Source organism: Athalia rosae, chromosome 3 (assembly GCF_917208135.1).
Source record: "Athalia rosae chromosome 3, iyAthRosa1.1, whole genome shotgun sequence".
Classification (NCBI taxonomy): Eukaryota; Metazoa; Arthropoda; class Insecta; order Hymenoptera; family Athaliidae; genus Athalia; species Athalia rosae.
In genome coordinates, this window is record NC_064028.1 from 3,211,167 (window position 1) to 3,229,847 (window position 18,681).

At 35.6% G+C, this 18,681-nt stretch overlaps 4 protein-coding genes and 1 long non-coding RNA gene across 9 annotated transcripts; 3 read left to right on the top strand and 2 right to left on the bottom strand.

Annotated features, from left to right (window-relative positions):
- The first annotated feature begins 34 nt into the window (after positions 1 to 34).
- Positions 35 to 9,025, top strand: LOC105686503 (cohesin subunit SA-1). Of its 4 annotated transcripts, none has more exons than XM_020852408.3 (19): positions 35 to 133; positions 463 to 659; positions 774 to 946; positions 1,089 to 1,267; positions 1,357 to 1,530; positions 1,615 to 1,819; positions 1,931 to 2,260; positions 2,348 to 3,296; positions 3,397 to 3,630; positions 3,724 to 3,919; positions 4,006 to 4,192; positions 4,321 to 4,625; positions 4,733 to 4,944; positions 5,059 to 5,225; positions 5,399 to 5,450; positions 7,813 to 7,848; positions 8,080 to 8,253; positions 8,337 to 8,421; positions 8,504 to 9,025. In XM_020852408.3, the coding sequence occupies exons 2-19, from the start codon at positions 481 to 483 to the stop codon at positions 8,519 to 8,521; spliced, it is 3,855 nt and encodes a 1,284-aa protein (XP_020708067.2). In that variant the 5' UTR covers positions 35 to 133; positions 463 to 480; the 3' UTR covers positions 8,522 to 9,025. The 4 variants fall into 4 exon arrangements, with proteins under 4 accessions (XP_020708067.2, XP_012256825.2, XP_020708068.2 ...); XM_012401402.4 differs by having other exon boundaries at positions 46 to 133; positions 449 to 659; XM_020852409.3 differs by lacking the exons at positions 7,813 to 7,848; positions 8,080 to 8,253; positions 8,337 to 8,421; positions 8,504 to 9,025 and adding an exon at positions 6,093 to 7,290 and having other exon boundaries at positions 46 to 133; positions 449 to 659.
- LOC125500247 lies at positions 5,059 to 6,008 on the bottom strand. The gene is made up of 2 exons (XR_007277513.1): positions 5,874 to 6,008; positions 5,059 to 5,531 (listed from the first exon to the last, which is right to left on the bottom strand). It is a non-coding gene; the product is annotated as an uncharacterized LOC125500247 (long non-coding RNA).
- Positions 9,026 to 9,484: 459 nt separating the features above from the next.
- LOC105686505 (ARF GTPase-activating protein GIT2) lies at positions 9,485 to 15,527 on the top strand. Its single transcript, XM_012401403.3, has 13 exons — positions 9,485 to 9,710; positions 10,044 to 10,177; positions 10,267 to 10,379; positions 10,454 to 10,640; positions 10,734 to 10,864; positions 10,958 to 11,144; positions 11,226 to 11,298; positions 11,969 to 12,166; positions 12,242 to 12,411; positions 12,967 to 13,137; positions 13,227 to 13,418; positions 13,508 to 13,741; positions 13,831 to 15,527. The coding sequence occupies exons 1-13, from the start codon at positions 9,653 to 9,655 to the stop codon at positions 14,029 to 14,031; spliced, it is 2,049 nt and encodes a 682-aa protein (XP_012256826.2). The 5' UTR covers positions 9,485 to 9,652; the 3' UTR covers positions 14,032 to 15,527.
- Positions 15,528 to 16,004: 477 nt separating this feature from the next.
- Positions 16,005 to 16,471, top strand: LOC105686507 (dynein axonemal light chain 4-like). Its single transcript, XM_012401407.3, has 2 exons — positions 16,005 to 16,070; positions 16,200 to 16,471. The coding sequence occupies exons 1-2, from the start codon at positions 16,005 to 16,007 to the stop codon at positions 16,458 to 16,460; spliced, it is 327 nt and encodes a 108-aa protein (XP_012256830.2). The 3' UTR covers positions 16,461 to 16,471.
- Positions 16,472 to 16,509: 38 nt separating this feature from the next.
- LOC105686506 (dynein axonemal light chain 4-like) lies at positions 16,510 to 18,561 on the bottom strand. 2 transcript variants are annotated; one of them, XM_048652346.1, is made up of 3 exons: positions 18,382 to 18,561; positions 17,676 to 17,799; positions 16,510 to 17,431 (listed from the first exon to the last, which is right to left on the bottom strand). In XM_048652346.1, the coding sequence occupies exons 2-3, from the start codon at positions 17,733 to 17,735 to the stop codon at positions 17,183 to 17,185; spliced, it is 309 nt and encodes a 102-aa protein (XP_048508303.1). In that variant the 5' UTR covers positions 17,736 to 17,799; positions 18,382 to 18,561; the 3' UTR covers positions 16,510 to 17,182. The 2 variants fall into 2 exon arrangements, with proteins under 2 accessions (XP_048508303.1, XP_012256828.1); XM_012401405.3 differs by lacking the exon at positions 18,382 to 18,561 and adding an exon at positions 18,174 to 18,358 and having other exon boundaries at positions 16,511 to 17,431.
- Between the last annotated feature and the right edge of the window lie 120 nt (positions 18,562 to 18,681).

The following is an 18,681-nucleotide window of genomic DNA, read 5'->3' on the forward strand; positions in this document are numbered from 1 at the left end:
TCCAATTGGTGGCTTTTTAATTAGTAGCTTGTTTGTAGTGGCTTGTAGGAATGGGAAATTACAAATGGCTGACCACGGCTGCCTGTTTATTAAATTGTGTATTATTTCCAGTTGTTCTTAGTGTCAGATAAAGGTAGATGACGTTACAATTCCCATTTCGATTACACACAAATGCTTTGTAAAGATTATTTCAAAGTTTGAACGTATAGTCACGTATTGAATGAAATATTCCCTCCATTATTTTCGGCTGCTTGCGACGCTATCAAGGCATAGTAAAGTTGACGTCTGTATCCTGTTTGGTACACATATTCTAGTGTCTTAAACATGTACACATCTTATTAATTCCTCGTCTCGATTATTCCTCCCCTGTTCCATGATTGGAATATTCCATCATCACTTCTTCTCAGTTAAATAATGAGTGTTGAATATTTTTGAATTCGAATTTTAGTAAACAAACTTCAGTAGGTAAGGTACAACATAATGATGCATCGAAGGGGTGGTAAAAGAATTCGGATGGATGATCCCATCCCTCCGGAGTATGAGGCCCCGATGACTCCGATGACACCTTTACATGACACTACTGGTGGCGATCTTCAAGAGCCTTACTCATCATACACATCATATCATCAAGCGCCACAAACACCTCTGCATAATCCAACGTTAGTTCCTATTCAAACATTTTCACATGCTTGATCCTTGGAGTTTTCTAGAAGTGTTTATAACTCACGCTATTAAATTTCTTGCGGCTGCTGTAAATTCACTATATATTTCAGTCCTGAACATTATTCACCGGATAGCTACAGTTCACCAGGAACATCGTATCAACAGCAACAATATCAGGAACAAACATCTAGTTTTGAACCACCGGCACAATTTGAACAACCAATGACACCGTTGGGCCCTACCAATATGCGCATTACAAGAAATACTCGTGCCAGATTACGTGGTAAGTTACTGCTACTCTGCTTTTGATTTTTTTTCAAACTTGCTGAGATGGAAATCAAATGCAACGTACAAATCTAGAATATCCAGTAGACAAGTTTAATGTTCAAAAATGTATCTGCTTGTTGATTTATCTAATCTAACAGGTGGACCTGTTCAGCAACCCAAATATAAAGAAATTGACGCAGACTTTATACCTACTGCGGCTCCAAGGGGTCGGGGTGGAGGTGCAAGAGGTCGAGGCCGAAGAGTTGTTCACACGAGCAATCTTGAAGATGAAGCCAGTCTGTACTATGTCATTAAAAACAATCACTCGTCGCTCACTGTGAGTTAATTGATCCAAACCATTTTTTGTAGGAACCGCACAGTTATAATGAATCATTTCATTAATCAGTTTCATATTAATATTGACAGACCATCGTCGATGATTGGATAGAGAAATATAAAAGTAATCGAGAAAATGCGCTCCTCATGTTGATGCAATTTTTCATCAATGGAAGCGGATGCAAAGGATGTATCACACCAGATATGCAGGCTACCATGGAGCACGTAGCCATAATTCGTAAGATGACTGAAGAGTTTGATGAGGTAATGTACTATGCCAAATTGTCATTCGACATAAATGAACCTTCGAAAATGTATCTATTTTTGTTACATTGAATTTTGTATTAGGAAAGTGGAGAATATCCGTTAATTATGCCGGGGCAACAATGGAAAAAATTTCGTTCTCATTTCTGTGAATTCGTACAAATTCTGGTCCGCCAATGTCAATATTCCATAATTTATGATCAATTTCTGATGGACAACGTCATTTCTCTTCTTACCGGGCTTTCTGATTCTCAAGTTCGAGCGTTCAGACACACCGCTACGTTAGCCGGTAGGTGAAAAACCAATATTAATCCAGTAGCAGAAAGAAAATAATCTGCTATTACTGCTCAAGAACATTACATTCGTTATTTTACGTCTTGGCATAAACTTGTCTTCATAGCAATGAAACTGATGACTGCACTCGTGGACGTCGCTTTGACGGTATCAATAAATCTAGACAACACTCAACGTCAATATGAAGCGGAGAGGCAAAAGGCTAGAGAGAAACGAGCTGCGGACAGATTAGAGTCGCTTATGGCAAAGCGTAAAGAACTGGAAGAAAACATGGATGAAATTAAGAATATGCTGACCTATATGTTCAAGTCGGTTTTCGTTCATCGTTACCGTGACACTTTGCCTGAAATCCGAGCCATTTGCATGGCCGAAATTGGCGTGTGGATGAAGAAGTTCCACCAGAATTTCCTTGATGACTCGTATCTGAAATATATAGGTAACAACAGAACTACTTAATCGATTTTGCACGCTTATTAATCACAAATTGTTTTTCATTTTTGTAATATTCAATTTTCACTCACAGGATGGACACTTCATGACAAGGTGGGTGAGGTTAGGTTAAAATGTTTACAGGCCCTGCAACCATTATATGCCTCTGAAGAACTGAAGATGAAATTAGAACTTTTCACAAGCAAGTTCAAGGATCGTATCGTAGCTATGACTTTGGACAAAGAGTACGACGTGGCAGTCCAAGCGGTGAAATTAGTTATATCTATTTTGAAGCATCATAGGGATATATTGACGGACAAAGACTGCGAGCATGTATATGAGCTTGTCTATTCTTCGCACAGAGCAGTAGCACAAGCTGCTGGAGAGTTCCTCAATGAACGTCTGTTTGTACCAGATGAAGAAGCTGTCGCAGGCGTAAAAACTAAGCGAGGGAAAAAGAGACTTCCAAATACACCCCTGATCCGAGATCTTGTTTTGTTTTTCATTGAATCTGAATTGCACGAACATGGGGCCTATCTAGTCGATTCATTAATCGAAACAAACCAAATGATGAAAGATTGGGAATGCATGACTGACCTTTTATTAGAAGAGGCAGGGCCTGACGAAGAAGCTCTAGATAATCAGAAAGAAACTTCTCTGATTGAACTCATGGTATGCTGTATAAAACAAGCGGCAACAGGGGAGGCGCCCGTCGGTAGAGGTCCAACGCGAAAAAGTTTATCTGCAAAAGAAGTCAAACAAACTCAAGATGATAAACAGAGATTGACTGAACATTTTATTCAAACACTACCGTTGCTCTTGGATAAGTATAGAGCGGATCCAGAAAAATTAGCTAATTTATTGGCCATTCCTCAGTACTTTGACTTGGACATATACACCAAATCGCGACAGGAGCAGAATCTTGATGCGTTGTTGAACAAAATTAAAGTGATCGTTGAGAAAATTCACGATACTGAAGTACTGGATACAGCGGCAAAAACTCTCGAACATTTATGCATCGAACGCCATGCTATATACACAAGGTATGTATGGAGCCTATTTACTACAAAGTGCTCAAACATGAAAAGTTGAATGTGTTTCGATTTGATTTTTGCTATCAAACAAATATATTTCTTTCCTTAGGTGTGACGTGGCTCGTTCAACGTTGATAGACATGATAGTAAACAAATACAAAGAGGCTATCGATGAATATAGAAGTCTTATACAGGGAGATGAAGTCCCCAACGAAGATGAGACATTTGACGTTGTGCAGTCGCTCAAAAAAGTTTCTATATTTTATAGTTGTCATAATATGAATCCTTGGGGTATCTGGGATTCACTGTTTAAGGATATCGAAGACGCCAAAGATCCTGCCAGGTAGTTTTGTAATTTTTATCGCTATTTTTTCTCTTTTCACCATTGTAGTAACATGGAGGATAACGTCTTCAAACCTTCTGTTACCTGAAATAGGTGTCTACCACATGAGGCAGTTAAATATTGTATCAGCGCTTGCTTTTTCGCAATTTTGTGGGGTCAACACCATCTTATGGAAGCGGTTGATTCAGGTACCAAACGAGGAGAAGATGAGTGTCGAGAATTGAAAGAACGTCTTCATTCTCTGATGGGTATAATGCGACATTTTGTTGGCGGTGATGGCAGTGGATTGGTAATTATGGTTGAAATATATTGCTCGAGTTCTCTGAACTTATGAATCATGTATACTCATTGCAGTATCCATTAAAACATTCACAGGTCTCGCCTCCGATATTGAGAGAAGAGGCTTATAATACTATTTGCGATTTATTGGTCGTATTTTGCAATCAATTAACTTCTCATCACAACCCACTATTGCATCATCTTGTCTATGAGACTGATCAAACGTTGCAAAATATGTTGAATCGCTTCATACAAGAGTACGTTTTCTTCGAGGAAGAAGACGGTCAGTATTTAAGCAATACAGATGTACTTTTTTCAATGCTCTATATCTAGATAAGATGTAAAATGATGAATTGATGAAACTCGTTCTCTTATTTCGCTGATCTAATTTTCAAACAACAATTGTTATAGATGAGCACGACGAACACTCTAAGATTGAAGAATTACACAAGAGGAGAAATTTCTTGGCCGGTTACTGTAAGCTCATCGTTTATAATATGATTCCAACCAAAGCAGCTGCCGATGTATTCAAACATTATGTAAAATACTACAATGACTATGGTGATATTATCAAAACCACACTCAGTAAGGCTAGGGATATAAACAAAATCAATTGTGCACTCACGATGCAACACAGCCTTAATATTCTCTACAATGAAATAGTCGCCGAAAAAGGCAAAGTTAACAAGAATAGTGAAGAGTTTACTGCAATTAAGGTAACATATTAATCGAATTTTTACACACTCGTTATCTTAATATTTCTCACCAAAGATTTTGTCCATTTATATTCATTGAGTGAAGTAAAAATCAAGTTTTCTGATAGGAATTAGCAAAGCGGTTTGCGCTATCTTTTGGGTTGGATGCGATAAAAAACCGTATCGCTATCACAGCATTACATCGAGCAGGTGTATTATTTGCTATAACACCACCGGATGGTGTCGAATTGGATCCGACTGGACCACCTCCAAATTTGACGTACCTGGAAATATTATCTGAATTTACTAACAAACTCCTGAAACAGGATAAACGTGTTGTGTAAGTTTCATTGACTATTTTCGCCGGATAAAAAAAAAACAAATAATTGGAATAATGAAAAAATAGTAGCACGATTGACCAGGAAATACTTTGTGTTGCATCAAAAATTTCTAGATTAAACTTCCTCGACAAGCGATTGCAGGCTGGCATGCCATCGTCACGAGGTGAAGATTGGCAACCATTGTTGTTGTACAGAAACAGTTTGTTGCATGGAGAAACCGACCAAGTTCCAGTAACCAGTAAACGAGCCTATACGAGACGCAAGAAAGATCAGTTTGCTGGTATGTACCCTGTGACTTTTTGATGGTTATCATTATTACATTTTTTCAATACTTAGCAGTTCCTCTGTTAATGTGGCAAAAAACTCTCATCAGATGAAAAAAATTCATGAAAATTATACGTACTTGGCTTTAACAGAACTGCAAGGCTCTAATTTTTGTCCCTTTGTTTGCAGAAGAAGAAGAAGCAGAGGAGGTGGATGACAACTCAGACCACGAGTTCATGGGGTGAGTGAGGTGTCTTTTCATAAATTTTTACGTCGGTGTATTTTATACACGTTATTCACCGTTCACCAGACTTCTTTTTTTCTGTCGTTAAACGTGATATGAATTTAGCGTTCATCAAATTTGTCTATTTTTAAAATAAAATAGAGGTAAAGAAAATAGTTAAATGAATCCTAGGAGACAACGATACTTGATATGAAAGAGATTTATCAAAAAACAGTTGTTGCATAAAGCGTATAATGTATATTGCATAGCAAAAAGCTTTTCATTATTACATTGTAACAAGCTTACTGAATGAACTATTTGCGATTTAGTAATAAACTTATCTGTTTTTGGACTAAAAGAAGAATATTTGTACATTCATAGAAGCGATTTATGTTGTTATGGAAATCTGTGGTTTTTTAAATTCAATCACTAATTACCTACCTCTTAAAAACCTCATACGCTGTGGCTTCTATTGATGTAATTTTAAACAATTACCACTAACATGTTACGATATGCATATTTATTTAAATGTCACGTCCTCTCTGCGCTCACATGCTTTGCTTGCTTTTAAAAATAATCTTGAACTGAGCTTTCGTCAGTTATCCAAACAGTATTGAACTAAACTTGGTTTAACTTTTATTTATCTATTTTCTGTTACAGTACGCTACTGCCATAGGCTCTGTTATTATTCTTTTAGTATCGTCTGTCGTTTAATATTTAAATGAGCCGTAGGAAGTTTTCAAATATTGTTACTGTTGTACACACATTTTATGAAACGAGAAAATTCTGTGCATGCTTCGAAATCGAAGAGTCTAGAAATAACTAACGACAAAGAGATATTGATTCAAGCTAGAAATTTCTGAATTTTGTTTTGTTTTTCGATGTACAGGTCTCAGAATATGCCTATTTTAAAGTTTTTCTTGATTTTTTCTTTTTATTGGTGTGGACATTGCCTTACGTCAATTAATCGATTATTTCTAATGTACATACATGAATTATGAATTCGCCTGCGTTACAATTAATGTAAATAATTCAGTGTACACATTGAGTCAATTTTTACAGATGTGACATGTGTGTGTGTTTTTTTTTTTTTTTGTTTTTCTCCGATCAGAATTATTGAACTCGTGATTTTTGTCACTTTTACGATGTATATTAAAATATTCAAACACATCCAAGGATAAGTGAGCGCAGAATGTGACGCTTATAGCTACAGCATGCAGCTCGTTAAATATGTGTCCATCCATCTATCTTCGTTCTGTTTGTCGGTCGTCAAAAGTTTTTTTAAACCTGAGATCAGGCAAACTCCACTTTACCGTACCTGAATGCGTTTTCAATATGTTGCATGAGTAGTTTCATACAATCCATTGCTATTGCAATTTACATATTTATATGTATGTACTTATGTTTGAGAAAAAAATTTTAAACCACTCATAATTATTTTGTACTATAGACTAGATGATCAGTTTTATTACATACCTATGCGCAATCGGATTAATATATGCAAAATTTTTTGTTTCGGTAAGTCTGTGCGATTGGTATTTGCAAGAATCCCATAGATATAATGGTATAAAATTTCTTGTTATTTTAAGAGAATGGTGATAGAGAACAATATAAATAATAAATAGAATATTAAAAGCAAATATTATTTATTCATTTTTTCTCAAAGGTTGATAAACACACTTCTGTACAAAGAAATTTTAATGTATGTGTCTTTCTCTTTGAAACTAATAATTAAATAATGAGGATAAATTAGGTTTAAAAATTTGTACTCCGTTCATAATCCAATTCAATTTGGAAATCAATATAAAGATGATATTGTAACAGTATATTGATTGAAATAAAAGCCTAAATCCTGATATTCCTCTATCCTAAGTTATTAAAAATTCGAAAATTATTCATGGTAAGAATGTAATTTAGTTACATTTGGTGAATTTCACTTAGCAGAATATGTAACAGAATTAAACCCATGAGGCTATACGTGTCACGTAATTACATATCCAGTGTTCCGAGAATTCTGCCAAAGATACATTACTATATGCTGTTCTCTATTGCCAGTATCATTTATTATATGTATTTGACGATGTAATTTTTTTTACAAATTTTTTTCCAATTTTTTTCTTGGATAATTCTACAGTATCTATGTATTCACGTCAACTTCTAATTTCATTTTGTAAGGGCCGTTTACCGCCACCTTGAGTAAATAAATTATGTACACATTTGAAATTATGCTCTTAAATCAACTCGTATTTGAATCGTTTTTCACCAAAATTGTGTGCAGCAATTTCCTAACCAAATATTGACTATATTTAACGATTCAATTGTCGTATACTCAATTAAGAGGTCAAATTACCATCACATCAATAAACCCTTTTCTTTACAGCAAACTCAAGAAGAAACGTGGACCAAGGAAAAATCAGTGAGTAAATTTACCCACTTCATTTTTATGGACATAACGATCGATAGTTCATTACTTCAAAACAAATTCAATGAATTATTAAATTTGCAAAATTTTTCAAATATTTTTACACTACCTTGAGCTTGCATCGCTTATTTTCCAACGTTTTGTTCAGACTTTTTTACCCACCAAGATAGCAGTTCGCACTATGCGACTGCTACCTGCTTTCTAATGGTTATAAAAATGTTTCAGAATGTCTGCGAGTAAAACATCACAACCTAGATTTGTTAGAACAACTACTCTTTTTGAAAACAGTAATGAATCGACTGCACCACCTATGTCTCCTACACCTACAATAGATGACGTGTCAAGCCCATCGCAGGAAATTGATGGCAAATTGAAGTCGCTACAAATCCAATCAAAATCGTAAGATCTCTTCGGATTGTGATCCTTATGGTCACATATTTTGAAAACTCTATGATCGATTTTACCAATTTTTATTTCCACAGAAGACGGAGCTTGGACATGTCAGGACCAAGAGAATTACGAAGAACAGCCAGAAACTCAGGCAGATATATTCAGGGACAATATATGGTTTGTAACTTTGTTGATTTCCAAACTCTTGTGGTATTCAAATCTGAATCTTTTTCTTCTGTACACTTCTGTTTTTTTACAGGAATCTGATTCGGAATGAGTTGCTGTAACACAGTAATAACGTTATATCATAGGAGCTCAGCAGTGATAACAGATGCATATATTTTTTCACAACTGCGATCTAACTGGTTATCTCGGATCTGATCGAGGGGGCCAACAAGCCGCAATAATATTACAATACTAACAATAATATAATTATAATATCGATTGTTGAGTTATTTGTAATGAATAGAGTATATTCAGGGTCTAGTAAGAAAGATGCAAGAGGACAAAGTCGTTTTTTTTTCAGCATTTAAAAAGTTTGTGAGCAATTTTGTAAAAAAAATCTGTGATCTCGGTAGTCTTTTTCGTATAAGAGACTAAGAGGAAAAAAAATGAATTATAATACAGTGCGATAGCTTTTTGATAAACGAAAAGTTTAAAACTTGAAGCAAAGCTTATGCTATACCTATCGTACTATACAAAGTTAAATGTTTCTATGTATGTTTTTGATCTGCAAATATTTTTATTAATTTGAGTAAATCGCTTTAGTATATACCATGAATACCACGATCATAACAATTTTTACCTTTGTCCAGTCAAAGAATTTCCCTTCTGTTATTTAATTATTGCTACTGATCTCTATCGCTGCACGTGAATCTTTCTGGTCATATTTCATCATTTTTGTAGAAACATTTTTCTCATTTGATAAAATAAATGAGCTATTTAATACGCCTCAAGGCTCCCCCATTATTTTTCCACTTCGTCAGAAACATCTGATTTGTACAGAATTTCGCACATTTAATTGGAACTCAAAATTTAATAAAAACGTGGACGGTAAATATACTGGTCGTAACAATGCATACGTGATTTGAATTTAAACTCAAGAGAAATCGATCTTGCAACAATGAAGTCGACTATCAGTCCCATAAGTTGAATGATCGATTGTTGAGGTAATCGCGTCTTTTCGAACAATCGAAAATTCCCCTCCCCGGCTCCCTTCGTAGCCTGATGTAAAATGTAATTAATAAAAACTTTTAATGGCGTTGTTGGCCAGTGTTTTTATTTGTCATCAACAATCGCGTAATTGTTAGTGTTTATCTAAATTGTGTGTAGTTAGGTGATGAATTTTGAGCGGCTTAGATATTTTATAAGGAAATTGTACAGTTGAAAATATAACTGAGGAAAAATAATGGCGCGGCCAAAACATCGGGGAAGTGTAGATATGTGTGCCGACTGCGGAGCTCCTGGTAACTGCATCACTTTTATTTATATCTCCATCTCCCTGATTAGTTACTTAAGCGTATGATTATATGATGATTTTGTAATATTTCCCGCTAAATTGTTGATAATACATGATCGTAGATGGTTAGAATCATTCGATCCTTTCAACAAATTTAAATTGAACTTTTTCCAATGTTTTGTGTATTACACCTTTTTTTTTTCAAATCACAAAATACTAATGTTCTTTGAAACTGTGACAACCAATTTCAATGGTCTTCTTCATCTCTTTAACATAATGACATTCGCAAGCTTTGATCAAACATAAATGTCAAGGATAAAAAAATAAGTAATTCACATAGAACCAGGATGGGCTTCGATCAATAGAGCTATCCTTCTGTGTGACGAATGCTGCAGTATTCATCGTAGTCTTGGACGCCATGTATCCCACATAAAGTCTCTGCACAAGGGAATTTGGAGCACATACTTGCTTTCGGTCAGTACTGGGCAAATGAACAGTAATTTTCTAAGCTTACCTTTGCTTCGTCAACACACTAATTGAATATCGATGAATAATGGTTCTAGATGGTGCGTACTCTGAATAACAATGGCGCGAATAGTATTTGGGAACATTCTCTGCTGGATCCTAGCAACTCAAAAATAAGTAGGCGGAAACCTCAGTCCAAGGACCTGTTGCAGTAAGTCGGAATATCTTTTTTATTTCATTTATTCAATATTGAGCCAGTTTTTGATCTAAATTCATCCAAAACAGTCCTGTGAAAGCAGATTTCATCAAGGCAAAACATCAGCAACTTGCATTTATACTACGACCTAGCAAAGAAGAGATGTGCAGCGAAGAAGACCTCAGTAGACAGCTTCATAGTAGTGTGCGTACCGCTAACCTTGAGACATCGCTCCGTTTGTTAGCTCAAGGTGCTAATCCAAACTACTTTTATCAGGTATGAATTCAGATTGAATATTTTAACGAACCAATCTAGTAATCGTCTGTTATCATTATAAGATCACTACGATTTACGAAGTATGAATTGTAGGAAAAAGGAACAACGCCTCTTCATGTCGCTGCAAAGGCAGGGCAAGCGTTACAGTTTGAATTACTCATCGCAAACGGTGGTAATCCAAGTACAATGGACTCAAACGGTCAAACTCCTGCTGAACTCGCTAAGTAGGAATCATATTTTCACAGAGAAAATCGTGTGCTTAGTCATTGATCGTATTTCAGATAACATTAATGTCATCCAACAATTAATTTTTTCAGAATGTCTGGACATTTAGATTTTTCTGAACGGATTATTGAAAGTATGTATGAAGTAACCGACAGATTCACATACCATGTATGCTCTCGTAAACCAGATCATCGATTGGGTCAACATCTGGTCATTCCCCAGTGGGGTTCTACAGACCGGAATGAAATGACGATTCAAGCTAGAAGTAAATTACAAATGGTAGATACGATACCACAATTTATTTGATATTCAAAAAATTTTTTACCCCTTTATGATTCCATTTCATTTATTTATCTACAGTTACCTAATCATTTATTGGAAGAACTTGCAATGGACGTTTATGATGAAGTAGATCGTCGCGAAACTGAAGCCAGTGAGTATGAACCTTCTTTTACTAAAATATAGAAACATAGGTATTTCTTGTTTTACATTGCGGTTGATAATCTTGTTGGCATCTGCTATTAAAAGCTTTGTTCGTAAGCCATAATATCATAGTTCTATAATGTGATAGTTGCTATACATTATGCAAATGAATATAGAGTATATTAATTTGTTATTACAATGCTATTTATTCATACGGTCAACAGTGAATTTCATTTCACTTTTATTGATTATTGTTATTAATGTGCACGAATTTTCTATTCCGCTATTCATAAGGAAAGGTCAGGTAAATATGAATTGCGTGTTAAACTTGTAATGAAATACGTTCAAATTAGATTTAAGAAAACAAAGAAAAATATAATCCTGTATTATTGAATTACGCTCCTCACAGTGCTGTTGATTTTTATTTGTAAGCTTGCAATTACCATTGATGTATAAATTAGATGCACTATTTATACAATTTACAAAAAAAAAAAAAAAACAGCAGTCGGTAGTACTAAACCTCAGATGAATTGTCATTCTAGTTAAAATATGATGTGCTAATGAACTGCCGAATATTTTTGGCTATTACGTGTAGATATTCTAGAATTTTTTGGCGTTGAGCATTCAAATTCTAAACTTCCTGCATCAGTTATTAAATTTCAATCTTATGTCCACCGCAGTTTGGATGTCAAATGCGCCATTGCCAGAAAGATGTACCGTTCCTTTTCTACCGGTGAATCCACAATTGTCATCGACAAGAAATCAAGGTCGTCAAAAGCTAGCACGGTTTACTACCCAGGAATTTGCAACCCTGATCATTGATATTCTTACCGAAGCAAAACAGAGACACATGCTTGCTAACAACACACCTCCTCAGGGTTTGTAACACCATACAATTTCTCATCTTTTCAAATATTTCATCCAACTCCAACGTTATGTGATCAATTATTCAGATCCAGCAGTTTTATTGCTGCGTAAAGATCAAAGCTTTGGGAATCAGCCATCTCAAGTCTCCGATGACGAACCGTTGTATGACAGCGTTGCTTCCGACGATGATTATGCTGCTCTTACAGTGGTCCACGCATCCGCTCAGACGTCCACTGTTCCTAACTTGGATGACGAGGTATAACTACGTAGCTTATAGAATCTGAAATTTTATTTGATGATACCCAAAAATCCACAAGCACACGTACACAACAACGCGATTACGACACTTTCTAATACCGAAGAAATTATTTCCTTTCAAGTTTTACCTAAGTCATCGAATCTAAAAATTAGGTTTTTGCTTTTCCAACGCAGTTTATCTTCATCCCGTGCTGATAAATGTCATAGTTGTCTATCTGAAAACTTATTAAAGGTACCTGAAGTATTAAAACATCGAATACGGAATCGACTGAGCACGTGGTTCTTCTGCAGGCAGTGTTACTAGGCAAGTGCACAGATCTGTGTTCGTGCATGCCCAGCCATTGCAGAAATATGTCATTCATCATATATAATCCCTTAATCCACATTTTCTAATCAGATACGCGAAATACGCTGATTTAATACAACTTGCTCCGTGGCCTAAAAGTTACCCTAACATCGTGTCTAATCGTAATACACTTATCGTATCCAATCAGTGTGGACATATCCTTCAACGTAATACCTCTGTTGTTAATACATAATTGAAATCATTCAGAAAGCTCTTGCTCCAATGGCTAAGGGTTTACCATCGGTGGTCGAGGTATTGAAAAAACAATTGACTCTTTCCGACTCTACGATACGGGACCTTCGCACCGAAATTCGATCCCTTCAATCCACTGTCGAAAGACTCTCTCAAGAAAACTGTGAACTGCGGAGTATGATTCAGGTGAATGTAGCTTCCATTGAAAAACTTGATTATCGTATTTCCGTAAGCGATTCTGAACAATGACTAATGTTTTCTTCCAATTATTTCAGACACCTCCAAAGGGGAAAGTAAACGAAAATATTCCAGTCAATGGCCATGTGAGCGGAGAGCAAGAACCAGAATTAGAACCTGTGCTTGACGTAAAACCATCAACACCGAGAGGCAGTCAACGACCAGCATCGATGTACGAGACACGGGAAGGCCTCAGAAAATCTTCCCCATGGTCCACAGCTATTAGCCAAGTAAATGAACATCGATCCAAGCACAAAATATAGTATTCCAAGCTGTGAGTTGATTCTTATTTACCGATTTTCTGAAATGTCAATTGTAGACAAAGCGAGAGGTTGAAGCATTGCCTCGTCCAAACACCACGCAAAGTCTCTGGGATTGTGGCGCTGTGAGTCTTCCACCGAGCGAAGAAGTCACTAGAAGAACGGAACAAGTCACCAGACGAATTCAGGAGCTGTGGATGGCTATGCAGGAACCTAATCGAAGAGAGGCATTTGTACCTTGTGCGGAAAGAATTCGTGTTGCAGTTGCTGAGCTAACTGCCATATTTCCACAGGTTAGTACTTGTTTTTTGTCCGTCTCTCCAATCATCGTGGTCTCGTTTTGGGCTGTTATTTCATACCCTTTTCATATTTATATTCGCAGAACCCGATGGAAGATAATGTGAGATCTGCCTTACGTCAACTAAATGGCAACACCGGAAGACTTCAAGCTGAATGCGCGGGTCTGCAAAGGTGCACAAGTGATACGGATCATATGGATCGTTGTTTGCAGCAGGTGAGATCCTGCGCTTATGATATAGCCAAAGCCACCAAACTTCTGGTCACTCAATTTCAGGTATGTTAACAATTATCTGAGAGGGTAGGAGAAAATATGATGAATTCAATCAAGATAGGAGTTGTGCAATTCTCAGAATTTTATAGCAATCTTTATTGCTACAGTTATATTATAATTATTGGCTGAGACTGCTGATTATAGGAGTTATAATTTGTAAATATTCATACTTTACTTATTCGGCTGCTCAAAATTATGGAGATGCAGCTAATTATTTTTTGACAGGACCAATAGCAAAGCGTAGAATTGGGAGTAGTGTCCTTTGGTTTTTATCTATGAAAATTAGCTTTTACTTCGAATTATTCTAATTTACGGCGAAGACTGAAGCTGTTTTTAACCTGGAGTTCTATTTACTAATGGCTGACTAGTGAAAAAGAAGAATTATATGTACCATTAAAATGATCTTGCGCACTTCAGGTCAAACTAAGTTTCAGGCATTAAAAAAAGACTGCAATGATACCTTGAAGGTCGCTCACTAATTTTTCAACCACTAAGGAAAATTCAGAGAAATGGGCACTTTACAATGGGCTTAAAAACACCTGACGATGCAAAACTTTGTCTTATTATTTGATTCTTAATGTATTTATAATATCTTTTTATCTTGACCTACATCTTTTTCAAGGTGAGGTGACGGTCACATTGTCATTGTTAGTTCTCGATAATTGGATATGAGAAATGACGTGACTAATGTCAAAATTTTATTTGAAAAATTAAACATTCAATCTTAGCTGACGTAGGTCGTCAACGATTGTGAAGCTATTGATAATTAATCAATTTAGGTATTCAATAGCTAATTGCTTTTAAAAATCTGCTCTCCAGAGCACTAGCTAATGCCATACTAATTGAAATGTGTATGATAAATAGACACGGCATTCACTTTTGTTTATATTGCACTAAAAGCCAAACAAAAAATCGAATATTCATACTTTTGGTAGGTTTGGCTAGGTATTTTAATTTACTAATATGAGTCTGATATTTTAATAGAATTGTATTCATGCTTGAAATGGAACGATTTGATTGTTTATTTAGAGTTATTTATTTCTTATCATTGAATTGAGTGTGCATAGATCATTTTTTTAAAATCATTTATGAAGAAGGCAAAGAAGGGAACAAACGTACATCGACATACAAAGATATTTATTGCATTTATTCATGCTTTTACCAATCGTATTTAATGCATAGCTCGGTAACTCATATACACGTTTTGAAGAATATTCAAATTTAGAATGTGTTTTTTTTTTTATTTTGATCCATAGATGGTCGGATTTATTTTACATGAAATTGTTTCTTAGGAATTTGTAAATTAATAGGGAGAATATAAACCATGTAACTATAAATGGTGCTCTATATTACATAAATAATATTAAACGATTAACTTGGCATCAGAGGATGTGAACTGACGTAGAAATAGTAATATCGTGCATCCTTTTTGCCCAATGAATTTCTGCTGGTTGTCTATTCAAATAATTATTCAACATGTTATACTATGTATAGAATATTAGCTATTTCAAAATCATTGTTGTGTGTAATCACATTATTTTTTTGTTGAACAAAGGCATAATGTCTGCATAGCTAATTTTACATAATTATTGCTACAAATATTAATATTATTTTTAATAGTATTATTATACATATAACATATATTCACTGTAAGTTTTTGTTCTTACACGAAATTGAATATTTATCTTTATTGAAATCTAATGAGCAGAATAATTATATATATGCATGTATATATATATATATACGATCTTATCAACAGAATTTGGCTATGAGTTTTCTTCTTCAACGTATCAGCTCTCCATGTCCTGCCAAGTATTTTTAGTTCCAGAGATTCAATTTATTCTGATACAAAAGAGTAACAACCGCATGTCATATTTCAATCATATAACTGCTTTCATTTATTTCTTTGATTTTCATGTGGCTGCCGCATCAGAACCTTAAAATCTGATTTCAGAATTGTTTTGTGAGTACCTATTAATAGAATCATGTCGGCTGGAGAGGTGAAAAAGGAAATTCCACAACCAATTATACACACGTATCCGTTGTGTAAGGTACGTTTCAAACTGCCTTTGGTAGTAGCGAGAACGTCACATCCTTGGATATAAATTTTAACATTATGACTCGTGCGACTTGAATTTCTTCCATCTATATATAAAAAGCAAGGGTACTCGTTCCAATAGACCACGGATATGCCTGAAGAAATGAAACAAGAAGCAATGGAGCTGTGTACTACAGCTGCTGAAAAGTATGCAGATAATTACGAACATGCAGCTAAAATGATCAAAGAAAGCCTCGATAAGAAATTCAGCCCTCCCTTTCAAGTAGTTGTAGGTGAAGCTTATGGGTTTTCCGTCACTTACCAAGAGAAAACTTTACTATACATGTACACTGGCGGAAATATTGCTGCTTTGATATGGCGGACGATTACAGGATTCACCTAGGTTTTTTTTTGGTAAAAACGTTTCATTCATGCAAGCAAATATCTTTGAATAATCTGTGTTTACTCTGCTATGGTGTTCCTGAAAATTTTGAAGATACTATTTTTCTTGAGTTTATGTTCGTGGAAAACCATAACTGAAAACAAATCAGTGTAATGTGTTTATTAGGCATATGAAATATACATAACACAGGTAACGATTTCATAAATAATTTCAAAGTCCAAAATGTGTACTTCCGAGTATCACTTATCTTCAGTTTTATTACAATTATGTTGACTTAGAATCACAATACAGATCTTTGTTATTTACCTATATATTTTTCACAAACTGTAATTGGGCGATTTTAGTAAAGTATTAAATGGTACGGATCAGTCATTCGATGCTCTGATAATCGATCGCATCAATTGCTACTACTATTTATGTATGGTGTCATAGATTTCAAACTATTATTAGTACAAACCTCAAGTGGAAGAACTCTAAAAATTTTGGAATTCAAGGTAACTATATCATGCGTGTGCTCCCAGACATAAGTATATGTATAAAATAAGGCGATGTTGCACATGAGTGTGATTCATCCCACTATATGATGATACACTATAACAAGACAACACGATTAACATTTAGGTACAGTTTGATCATTTATGTATGTGCTTAGAGTTCACAGGAGCTGGTGCTATCGTAATGATAGTCAATCTCTGCAAGAGCTTGACATACTCCAGCCACAGCTATGCTGATTTCCATATGCAAATAGCCAAATTTCCTGCACAATACATATACAGTAGGTGCTTCAGCTGATATGTGATTTCAAATCCATATCCTTCACCTACTACGGTGTGCCACGATGCCCCAAATTTTTTATCCATTGTTTCCTTTATCATTTTTGAGGCACTCTCATAATTGTCAGCATACTTCTCTGCTGCTGTTACACACAATTCCATAGCTTCCTGCTTCATCTCGTCACTCATGTCACATTTCTATTAAAATGATCGAATTCTTCTTGTAGTGTCATTGATTATAATGTGAGACACTTTAAATGTTAAGCGACGAATAAAGAAAGTGATCGATGTTAAGTGAAAATAAAGGTGAGATATTATTGAATATGCATATGAATTTCAAGGTAGAGAGGGGCAGATTCGATTCAAATATCGTTATAATCAACGTTCAGTTAAATTCTACAGATGAAATACAATGACAGTAAATATACAGAATTCAACTCACGCGACACAATGGATAAGTGTGGAGTATTTTTACGACATCATCCTTCTTCACTTCGGTCATTGTTTGTCAAATTGATTATTGTTGATTGTTGAGATGAATATTGTTGTAACACGCGGCACAACACCTGTGTAACACCAATGTAGAAAAAATTGCAGCTTTCTAGGCGGGTGTGGGTGATAAATGTTGTGATTGTGACTCACGATAGGGGGTGATTATCAGGGAATAGGAAAACGGGGCGTTGTGAAGGGGCAGAGTGGGGTGGAGCGAAAATATTTGCTGCTCAAGGCAACAGGGTAGATCATCCCTTGGGGTTTGATTTTGTCAACGCGAAACTCACAATTGGTACGCCGGCGCAAACCCCACGCGTTGCTTTAATAATCGAGCCATTCGAACGATCAAACAAAGACAAAAATAGATTTTTCGAATGCACGGTATACATGTTGAGCATAACTTGCAGAACAATTCGAAGAGGTTGTAATATTAATAAAAATGTATTACCTAATTATGATTGGTTTCATCAGATGCGCTTTGTAAAAGAAAAGGAATGAATAAATAACACATTCTAACCACAAATCATATTTACTATTATTTATTTCCTATAAAACTCAGCATTTTGAGGCTGCAACACTGCACTTTGACGCTGCATTTAATCTCGATGAGAGATTATAAGTGAATTCTCTCAATTTTGCCTAATCTGGGAGGTTACCTGCAAACGTCACTTGCGCGTGGAGTCACACACGTCAAGGTGAAGGAGAGAGATCATCAGAGTGCCAACAAATGCGACCCAGCTGCACCATCCCAGATTTATTCCCAATTTTTTCCTGATTATTACCCATTTTTCCTGATTTATTTTCGATTTTTTAATTAACTATTCAATTACCCCATCGTCCCCGCCGAAAAAGCGACAGGCAGCGCCGAGTAGCTTAACATCAGCCCGCGGAACTTGCGTGAACTAAAATTCCAAGTTTCTTGCCCCTTGACTCACCGAGACCCGCCTTACAGCGGA

Coding starts and splice junctions, on each gene's coding strand:
- LOC105686503 (XM_020852408.3), top strand. CDS start 481: ATGATGCATCGAAGGGGTGGTAAAAGAATTCGGATGGATGATCCCATC. Junction 2,261..2,347: donor CTCGTATCTGAAATATATAG/GTAACAACAGAA, acceptor TTTCACTCACAG/GATGGACACTTCATGACAAG. Junction 5,451..7,812: donor TCAGACCACGAGTTCATGGG/GTGAGTGAGGTG, acceptor TTTTCTTTACAG/CAAACTCAAGAAGAAACGTG.
- LOC105686505 (XM_012401403.3), top strand. CDS start 9,653: ATGGCGCGGCCAAAACATCGGGGAAGTGTAGATATGTGTGCCGACTGC. Junction 13,419..13,507: donor GGTCCACAGCTATTAGCCAA/GTAAATGAACAT, acceptor TGTCAATTGTAG/ACAAAGCGAGAGGTTGAAGC. Junction 13,742..13,830: donor TAACTGCCATATTTCCACAG/GTTAGTACTTGT, acceptor TTATATTCGCAG/AACCCGATGGAAGATAATGT.
- LOC105686507 (XM_012401407.3), top strand. CDS start 16,005: ATGTCGGCTGGAGAGGTGAAAAAGGAAATTCCACAACCAATTATACAC. Junction 16,071..16,199: donor ACACGTATCCGTTGTGTAAG/GTACGTTTCAAA, acceptor TCGTTCCAATAG/ACCACGGATATGCCTGAAGA.
- LOC105686506 (XM_048652346.1), bottom strand. CDS start 17,735: ATGACCGAAGTGAAGAAGGATGATGTCGTAAAAATACTCCACACTTAT. Junction 17,432..17,675: donor ACACTTATCCATTGTGTCGC/GTGAGTTGAATT, acceptor TCATTTTAATAG/AAATGTGACATGAGTGACGA.